The sequence below is a fragment of the Xenopus laevis genome, chromosome 8L, assembly GCF_017654675.1.
Source record: "Xenopus laevis strain J_2021 chromosome 8L, Xenopus_laevis_v10.1, whole genome shotgun sequence".
Taxonomy (NCBI): domain Eukaryota; kingdom Metazoa; phylum Chordata; class Amphibia; order Anura; family Pipidae; genus Xenopus; species Xenopus laevis.
Window position 1 is genome coordinate 73,574,822 of NC_054385.1, and position 10,431 is coordinate 73,585,252.

The 10,431-nt window shown below is 38.2% G+C and overlaps 2 protein-coding genes across 6 annotated transcripts in view; one reads left to right on the plus strand and one right to left on the minus strand.

Annotated features, from left to right (window-relative positions):
- Positions 1–589: 589 nt before the first annotated feature.
- erg28.L (ergosterol biosynthesis 28 homolog L homeolog) lies at positions 590–7,700 on the minus strand. Of its 2 annotated transcripts, none has more exons than XM_018228946.2 (5): positions 7,550–7,700; positions 4,911–5,116; positions 3,131–3,221; positions 2,421–2,539; positions 590–937 (listed from the first exon to the last, which is right to left on the minus strand). In XM_018228946.2, exons 1-5 carry the CDS (start codon positions 7,567–7,569, stop codon positions 849–851), a joined length of 525 nt encoding a protein of 174 aa, XP_018084435.1. In that variant the 5' UTR covers positions 7,570–7,700; the 3' UTR covers positions 590–848.
- A 40-nt stretch (positions 7,701–7,740) lies between these two features.
- The window catches only part of ttll5.L (tubulin tyrosine ligase like 5 L homeolog), a 50,270-nt gene continuing 47,579 nt past the window's right edge, over positions 7,741–10,431 (plus strand). For all 4 annotated transcript variants that reach the window (XR_005963411.1, XR_005963412.1, XR_005963413.1 and 1 more), the window contains exons 1-4: positions 7,741–7,934; positions 9,184–9,290; positions 9,604–9,686; positions 10,083–10,189. Coding sequence is in view for 1 of the 4 variants with exons in the window: in XM_018230343.2 (XP_018085832.1) it covers positions 7,870–7,934; positions 9,184–9,290; positions 9,604–9,686; positions 10,083–10,189 (362 nt within the window). In the remaining 3 variants the exon portion in view is untranslated. The remainder of the gene's footprint in view (positions 7,935–9,183; positions 9,291–9,603; positions 9,687–10,082; positions 10,190–10,431) is intronic.

The window sequence follows — 10,431 nt, forward strand, 5'->3', positions numbered from 1 at the left end:
TCCCCCTCCATTTCTTTAAGAGAAAGCTGGAGGGAGGTTTTAAGTGCTGCAGACCCCGTGGTCGGTGGCCCCCCCTGCAACTGCGGGGTCTGCTTCCTGCGCCTGCATATAATTAAAAAACTATAACAAATAATGAAGCCCAATTTAAAAGTTGCTAAGAATAGGACATTCTATAACATGTAACAATGTAAAGGTGAACCACCCCTTTTTTAATTCCGAAACGTAATGGAATATAATTAGGGGGCATACTTTGCAGGGGACTGGCTGCATGGTATTATTATTATTATTATTGTTAACACGTATTTATATAGCGCCAACATATTGCGTAGCACTGTATGGTAGAGATCTATACACAGTAGAACTCTTAATTTCCCTTTTCACTCTCTAAAAATATATTCCTTGGTAATGGCATCCTTGAGATTTACTCTCCATATTCTTCCATGAGGGTTCTTTAATAATGCCTAAATCAGCACTATATCTTTGTTTTTGTCAAACAAGTTTCAGTTTGTATTTTGCAAAACAACAGTGCACAGCCTGCCATAGATTCTGACATGTATTGCAGTTTGAGTTTTGTAATAAGAGACCCAGATAAAATCCATTAATTTATTTAACACAATGGTTATTTCATAGATACAACAATTAGGATGGAGAGCATGTCTCCCAAATGGTTCGAAATGCCCAACGGACTGCCATAAGATTCCACTATTGAGCCTGTGGGAGCATGTTTGGGCCTCTGCGTACTTGGAATTCCAGAGCCTAGTTCTCAGTTCAGATCTGGTTCTATGGACCACTACACAAAGCCTTCAATTCATTTCTGAATGTAACCTCATCACATTATTGATGCTTCTTTAGTTTTTCTTTTTGTTATGGGAAATAGAAGACTCTTGTTGAACCTCCAGATACTGGTAACCAATCAACATCCCAAAAATGGAGAAACCTAAAAAAATAAATAAAAAAAAAGTATATATATATATATATATATATATATATATATATATATACACACACACACACACCCCACAGGTTACCAGGGACAGCAACTTGGATTTTAAAAAACAATTTTAGCTTTTCTAATACAGAGTGTGCAGTTGTACTGACAAAGATTGAGGATCTATAAAAGAAGCGGAGCTCACCCTTAGCCGTGCAGTGTCTCTCCATTGGTCGCAGCTCTCGCGGGACCCAGCCACTTCTGTCTATATGAAGATTGGACCTGCTATCCGGCGCTGACCCAAACATCAGAGGGAGTCGCTATGAATTAGTTTGTGAATGCGGCTTTTATTAAACACACAGTGCAATATACATGGCAGTGGCTATGTGCACATACCAACTGCAATGTATATCGCACTGTGTGTTGAATAAAAGCCGCCTTTACAAACTAATTCAAAGCGACTCCCTCTGATGTTTGGGTCAGCCCCGGATAGCGGGTCCAATCTTAGTGCAGTTGTACTCTGCATTAGTGATGCAGTCCCATTTGCACTACTCCAACTGTTTAATTAAGGGCGGGGGTTGACATTGCCTCAGCTGCCTCAGGGCAGCAGCTGGGGCTGAAATGCTCTGGACAATGTCATAAGATACACATCTGCTCATTCCAATTAACACACCCCTCACTGGTATCAAGGTTAGTGAATAAGTGTGGACAGTGAAGCATAATCCTGGTTTCATATCATATATGAAAATATGAAGGTTTTAATAAGGGTCTGCCTCCAGTTCAATAACTTGAAACTCCAGATATCTTGGGTTCAATGGCTTAAAGGAATTGTTCAGTGTAAAAATAAAAACTGGGTAAATAGATAAACTATGTAAAATAAAAAATGTATCTAATATAGTTAGTTAGCCAAAAATGTAATGTATACAGACTGGAGTGACTGGGTGTGTAACATAATAGCCAGAATACTACTTCCTGCTTTTCAGCTCTCTTGGTACACTGACTGGTTACCCTGGTTACCAGGCAGTAACCAATCAGAGACTTAAGGGGGAGGGGGGCACATGGGTCATATCTGTTGCTTTTGAATCTGAGCTGAATGCTGAGGATCAATTGCAAACTCACCGAATAGATATGACCCATGCGGCCCCCCTACAAGTCGCTGACTAGATCAGAGTTCTAGAGCTGAAACGCAGGAAGTAGTGTTCTGGCTATTATATTAGACATCCAGTCACTCCAGGCTTTATATATTATATTTTTGGCTAACTAACTATATTAGTAACATTTTGTATTTTGCACAGCCTATCTATTTACCCATTTTTTATTTTCACACTGAAGGTCTTAACTTTTTCATGTGTAAGGTGTGTTAAAATAGTCACAAGATAATGCTGATAATAAAATACTGTCCTAAAACATATGTAGGTTTTTGATGTACCGTGTTTTGTACTCAATTAAAGCATTTATTTCACAAAAAGGTACCCTGAGAAATATTACTCACTTGCAACCATCAGTGGAGCCATTATGCCTATAGACATCTCAGCAGTGTGGTAAACAAAAACTTCAGACAGGAAATGTCCCAGAGCCAGTATGAATGTCCAGAGTGTGAGGTGGTAGAGCCTAGGGGAATAAGGGGGATTATTATCTAATCTGATACCGTCTATGGACAGAGAATGAAAAAGAATAGATAACAGAGCAAAGCATTTTTCTGGAAAAAAAGGGGGCAGCCTATAGAAATTAAAGAAGTTACAGACAGCTGTAATACTGGTGATTTGGTAAAGGGGGAATTCATGTATGTGATGGTTGTGATTATTTTTACCACTTTACAAGAGGTTTTCTCATTCACATTAGCCCCTACCCCGAGCTTGTTTTATTTTCACACAGCACACACATTATGATTGGGCAATTTACTCATGAGCCAAATAATGTATTCGTATATTTTAAAGGGTGAAGGACATTGGAGTGGATTTGGAGGAAATCCACTGACACTTGGGGAGAACATACAGACTCATTGGATAGATGTAGGACTCTAGTACTGCATAGGCATAGCAGCAGTACTGAAGCAAAGGATTATAACAAGGCTTAACAGAATGGAATGTAAAAATGCAATGGGAAAGCAAGTAAGTCAGACAAATGATAAAATCAGCTGAGTATGGATGATTACAACAAAATACTTAGGGCCTTATAAAAATGCATTTCAAGTGTGCATACGTCTTGTTCTGGATATCCACAGCACATGCACATCGGATAACAGAGGAAAGCAGTGTCCACACCCCAAAAGTACGAGCTTGGAGGCCATTCACTGGTTGATAGGTGGAAAAATAAAGCAACAAGATTTTTGTTAGAACATCATCATTATGAATTATAACTTGTTGTGTCTGTATGTTTTCGGAAATGAGCACACAATGGTCCGTCAAATATTTTTCTGTCTTTTTTTTTCTATTTTTCTTATTTCTCCTGTAATTTCAAACCATGTCCTTATTTTGTTTAAAACAAAATAAACAAATATTTATAGTATATATTACAACAAACCTATTTGGTTGTTTTGTAGAACTGAAGAAGAATACAGTGCCAGACAACTAGCATGATATACGGTAGACATAACACGTAAAATTGTTGAATTGCTCTGAAAACATTGAAAATAGATCTGATTTTTGAACATAGATGCTTAATTGCACAAGTACAGTTGCCAACAGCAGCCAGAAATTAGTTTTGAACACCCTACTGAAGATATTTTATCACACTGCTGTACTTTATTTTGTAACATATTTGGAGAAGGGCTGGCAAAGAGCAGGAGGATAAGGACATATTGACCTTGTCTTATTTTCAAGACCACACCCACTTACAGAGCCATTCCCTCACTAACTGACTAACACTAGAATTTTTTCCTTCTGGTATTTTAATAATTAGCCTACAGTCTCACTTCTTTGAAATAGCATCCCCTCAGTGGGGATGCAAGTGTTTTGAATCCCAGAACTTTATTTTGCTTCTCTCCACTTCTAGTAGAAAAGATTTGACGACCACGCCATTCACCCGTTGAATTAAAAGAAGTAAATTTTTATTTCAGCATATTAAAAGCATCCGTTCCCTGACGCGTCTCCACTTCTACATGCAAATAAAATGCAGAGGTAAAATGAAATATAGCTAAATATATAGAAAATAAAAGGAGAGAAATAGAGAAGAGATAGAGAAGTGTTAAACAGATAAGGCGGAGGCACCAAAAAAGGATATATTATAGCAAAAAAGAGAGAAGAAGAAAGCAGGGGAAACAAAAAGAGAAAATTAAGATATTAAACAGCAGCAGATTAATGACACAGGCAAGGTGCTGTGTTTGCAGCAGCTGAATTGGCAGGCAAGAAAAGTCATATGCACAATTTTCATTTTGGGGTCCCTACAGGTCACATACATAGGTAAATCTATGCATACTGGGCATTAAACTGTGCATTAGAAGGAAATAGCAAAATGGTTTTGCATTAAAGTGGGTAAAACCAGAAAGTATTGGTGCGTGAGGCTTATTATAACAATGGGTGTGGCTTATGGTTGTGGAAGGGGCTTGTTTTAGTACGCAACCTTACGCATCCCTCCACTTGGTTCAATCCAATTCAAGCACTGCCCTACAATGACAAGTACAGGCCACACAGGATTTTCTCTGCATTTTGAAGAGTAAAAAAGTAAAATATCTTAAAGGTTAAATATACAATTTCTCTACAATCAATATGTTTAATGCCTGCAAGGACAATTCCAAACTTCACCTGTTTTTCCTTCCAAACAATATAGCTGGTGGTTAATAATAGGTGCAATACGCAGAACTTTACTGCAAAACTCAAGTGCTTTTAATGTGTCACGACATGTTTCGAGCTGGACTCTTTCTTTAGAAAGATGTGCCCTTAGAGGGAACATTGGCTAGAGGAAAAACTGGTATCTAGTCATCTGAGTAGAGAAACAAGGGCAAAGCTAGAATGGGCAGGGCTGCCTAAATGTTCATACCTACCCAGGTCAGGGCTGCCAGTATAAAGTTTGTCACTCAGGAAACTGTGGTCTCTGAAGCTCTGGAATGTGTTCCCAGCTGCGATAATGGAGACCATCATAAGCCAGCTTCTTAACACAGCCAGGAATCGGCTCATTTTTTGCACAAAATCTTCTTGATATAGCAAAAGCTGAATTGTGTTAAAACAATGCAAACCAATGCTGGCAGCGCTGGAACAAAGCATTTTAACAATTATTAGTATTTTTTTAAAAAAGCTGGTACCTGTAATAATCTACTTAAATTGATCTGCACCCATGCCTGCAACTGCCATATTTACTTAATTGAAACGTCTAGCTGCAAAAGCAAAAATGGAAGGGGTTATGGCATGTCGATGGCAAGAGGGAGGATAAAAGGAACAGTAACCTCAAAAAATAAAAGTGTTTTAAAGTAGTAAAACTATAATGCAGTGTTGCCCTGCACTTGTAAAACTACTGTTTGCTTCAGAAACACTACTATTGTTTAAATAAATAAGCTGCTGTGTAGCAATGGGGGCAGCCATTCAAAGGAGAAAAGGCCCAGGTTACACAGCAGATACAGTAGAACATAATGGTGTTCTCGGTTATCCACTATTTAACCCGTGCCATGTATCCTTTTTTCAGTTCCCGCCATTGCTACACAGCAGCTTGTTTATATGAACTATAGTAGTATTTCTGAAGCAAACAGACAAGTTTTACACTACATGATATTTTCATTACTTTAAAACACTTCCATATTTTGGGTGGTTACTGTTCCTTTAAAGGGATACTGTCATGGGAAAAAAAAAAAATTCAAAATGAATCAGTTAATAGTGCTGCTCCAGCAGAATTCTGCACTGAAATCCATTTCTCAAAAGAGCAATCAGATTTTTTTATGTTCAATTTTGAAATCTGACATGGGGCTAGACATATTGTCAATTTCCCAGCTGCCCCAAGTCATGTGACTTGTGCTCTGATAAACTTCAATCACTCTTTACTGCTGTACTGCAAGTTGGAGTGATATCACCCCCCTCCCTTTTTCCCCCCAGCAGCCAAACAAAAGAACAATGGGAATGTAACCAGATAGCAGCTCCCTAACACAAGATAACAGCTGCCTGGTAGATCTAAGAACAACACTCAATAGTAAAAACCCATGTCCCACTGAGACACATTCAGTTACATTGAGAAGGAAAAACAGCAGCCTGCCAGAAAGCATTTCTCTCCTAAAGTGCAGGCAAAAGTCACATGACCAGGGGCAGCTGGGAAATTGACAAAATGTCTAGCCCCATGTCAGATTTCAAAATTGAATATAAAAAAAACTGTTTGCTCTTTTGATAAATGGATTTCAGTGCAGAATTCTGCTGGAGCAGCACTCTTAACTGATTCATTTTGAAAATTTTTTTTTTTCCCATGACAGTATCCCTTTAAGAAGCAAATCCCTGAACAAATAAGGTAACATTGTGGTAGATCAGGGGCAGGCCAAGGGCTATTACAAATTCTTAAAATTTTACAAATATTTAAAATTTACTGCCATCTACATTGCCAGTAAATTTGTAATGCCAGCCACAGCCTTGGCAGGTGTTTTACGGCAAAGCTGGTAAAATACCGGACGGGTAGCAACCCTAGCTGTGGAATATGTTTGCGCTTTATAAATATGTGTTAATAAAAATACATGGCTGTCCAAAAAATATGGGATTTAGGCTTTGTATAGAAAATAGGACAGTTATTTCCAAGATATGTATATATTTTTTTGGTTGTTAGATCGTGTGATATCATATAATCAATGCATATATCCAAAGTTGTTTCAGTTCTTTGGTGTTATTGACCCTCTAAAGCACAATTAATGTTTTTAAGTTATGCAGTAAAAATGCTTTCCAAATCCAAGGTTTACCAAACAGCTGGAGATCTGCAGCAACAAGAGACCTTGTACCTCCAATGCAAAGATTTATGAACAAACCACTCATTCTGAAAAGGTATATAAATGATTAACTATGGTCATCATTTTAAAGGAGACATGTTCAAAGCATTCAGTGGTTTCCCTTTGAATACTTAATATTGCAAACCAGAAATAGAAAACTATTCCAATTTTTAAATCATAGAATGCTTCAGACATTTTCAGCCTAAAGAATATAATCATTAAAATTTCAGATTTCCAGTAGAAAAAAAAACTGAAATGTCCTTGGAAAATTTGGGAAACCCTAGATAAAAATGTTACATATAAATGTTTAATATAAAAAAAAAGTGGCAGAGAGAGCCCTGATTTCAGACAGTAGTTACTTTAAAAGGTCAAAAATCCAAAAATGAAATGTAGCCTAATGAAAAAATGTGATGCTAATCAATTTCCATAATACATTCATGACAATGATTTCATTGGTTTTAAATGGTATAAAACGTAATTGCTTTTTGATGCAATATATGTCCCTTTTTTATTCCTAATCTCACAAACCCTGGTGCTTCAGATTTTGAAACAGTGTTGAAAAATCGCGCAAACCTGACACCTGCTACATTGTATCAAGAGACAGAACCGGCACGGTATCCAGTTAATTCCACTACAACTCTTAAAGTATCAGTGATCAAAATGCTGCAAATAGTGGTTTATATATAAATCATTATAGATACACAGAATAACAATATATAATCATAACTGACCTACCCTCCCGCACATACATACACGGAACCCTCCTCCAGTAGCTCTCCCAATTTTACGTTCTTTCTGCTCGCCCCTCCCCTCTCCTCATGAAGTCCGATAGAGTATTCGGCCAACAGGAGCCAAGGAAGGCCGACATTTCCCACCCACTACCACGCCTTCAACAATTTTGGTCTCTTTAGCAGCCATATTGTACGTGGCGGAAATGTTTCCGGCCAGCTGGCTTTAGCAGTAGCAAGCCGGCGGAAATGACGCTTTATGTGTGGGGACTAATGCGGTTGCCTTAGTGACAGAGAAGCATAATCTAAATGCTGAGAAGAAGATGCCCGAAATGTTGCCCCGTGGACAGCAGGACGAACTGAGCGAGGAAGATGATTCCAAAAAGGGGTCAGCATCGACAGGCCTCTATTTTCCTGTCTGTGTGTGTGTGCTTGTTCTAGCGCGTGCTTGTCTTTCAGCCTTGCCTCTCTTTAAATACTGACGCCTTGCAAAGGCTCTTAATCCGGGTTGTGCGTGTCTCAGTAAATATCGACCTGGTATTGTTGTCAAAAATTCAACTATGGTATAGGTGGGCTCCCAGGACTTTTGTGAGTGTTGGCTGTTGGGGATGTATTTGTTTTTTTTAAGTGGAACAGCTGTAGGTTGTGCTTATGAATAACTAGGGTTGCCACCATTTCTGGAAAAAAATACCTGCCTTCCTTTATATTTAACTTTTTTCTCTATTAATAACATTGGGCTCAACCATCATTTTTACCGGCCAGTCCAGTAAAATACTGGCCAGTCCAGTAAAATACCGGCCAGGTGGCAACCCTATGAATAACTAATGGAATGGGATGCCCACGTACTGCCCCCAGTCATTCCTGAATACAGTGCTGCCTACTGCAGGTACAGCTGAATTCATAGAAGTGCAGGACAGGTCTTTGCTCTTTATACTGGATTACAGAGCTGTGCGCTTAGTGCAGCAGCCAGATGCAAAGTGTGGTATGTGCACTTCTTTGCAATTTGCACCTGCCCCAGTCTTTGTAAATGTGCCTAAAATCCTCTTAGGATCAATGGTCTTGGGATAAACAAGAGGGTTGATTCAAACAAACGTAGGTGGTAAATTGAAAGAGTGCACTTGCCAATAACATACTCTTTATAAGAGTCTGCTAAAAGTTGCAAAATTAAAGCAAAGGCCTGATTAGCCTCTACAGACAACTGTCTATGTGCAACTCTGCACCCATTCTCAGATAGATGCAGATAATACAAGGCCACTGTTAAACTATTTTCTGTGAGTTCATGATCTAATAAAGCAAAATGATTTAGAGCTGCAGATTGCTTGCTCTGGCGCTTCCATTTTCCCCTCAGCAATGTAGCCTTTCATTTTTCTGATGAAAAATGAACAATGATTTGCAGTATCAGGGATGCCCAGTAACAGCCCAAGGGTCACAGACTTGACTTAGTTAAACTGAAGAAGAAAAGCATTAAATAATTAAAAAAACATAATCAGAGACTAACCTCGGGATGTAAGGAAAGTTTTTGCTTGCTTCATACTAAAATATAATTGTGAGTAAACAAAAGTCTTTATCACATTCCTGTTATGTAGCCAGAATTTCATCATTTTTCTTACACCGTTTATTGTTTTTCAATTACCCAGTGAATACTCTTGCATCCTGTGGACTGGTGGTCCTCGAAAGGTTCCTATTGTAATGTTTCATGCAGAAGGCGTTCTTCACAAAAATCTGTCACTGCGTGCAGTAGGAGGTAGGAGAACTTTTTTGCCAATTGGGTTTACTGAGGTATTTTGTAACAGTGAATCCCCCAGTGTTGTTGAAGTACTGTCTTTCTTCATAAATGTCAAGAGTCCTTCCTACTGAACTTCTTCTTAATACTTGCACTATATTTGCTTACAGGATATACCAATTGCTGTACCTTGTTTGGAAACCAGAGATTGATTTTAGCAACTAGTATTGAATATTTTAATGTCAACTCATAGTACTCCTGAGTACTCTTTAGATTATTCTTTCTTTTGATAGACTCTAGAGGATAAAAAACGACTTGATAATTTCTCTTGCAGAGCGCTATAGATTATCCTATAAGATAGTTCGCACAGACAGCCGCTTAGTCCGCAGCGTTCTTTCTGCCCATGGATTTCAGGAGGTCAGTGTTTTTTATTTCTATATTCCAGAGTCTTGTTCACCAGCAATCACACCAGTGTGTCTTGAATAAGGAGAGATTCTTTTCGTTCACATTGGGAAATAACTGATTATAGTTCCCCAGATTTTGTTACTACAATGTGTGATATTTAGTCTCTAAACTAAACTATTGTGTAGATTTGTTCCTATAACATTCTTAAACAAAAACGTGAAGGCAAAATTAAATAATAAATGTAACCATTGTATTCCTCCCCATTTGTAGATGATTAATAAATATACAGTCTAATGTTATTTTTTTCTTACCCCTGCACCAACAGAAATTCTACTGAAGCAGTTTAAACTTGATGACTAATGTTTATTGTATTCAGTCTAACTGAAGCAATCTATTCTCATTCCACAGGTTAATGCCAACAGCAATGACTTCAACATTATGTGGACTGGGTCCCATATAAAGCCTCACATCATGAGAAGCCTTACCAACTTTCAGAAAGTCAATCACTTTCCCAGGTAAGTGGGGTGGTAAAGGGGAACCAGGCAGATGAGTATGACATGTGAAAGCATATGCAACTGAAGATAACTTGAATTTCTGGAGTACATTTAGGGCAGAACTGTCTAATACAGAAAGTAAAAAAAAAAGAACATTAGTTTGCAAATTGCATTTCAACAAGTAAAGAGATTTTTGGTGTCCTTGGCCTGCCCCTGATCTACAAGTGTACCAAACTAAGACAACAAATAGAAAAAGACACAGC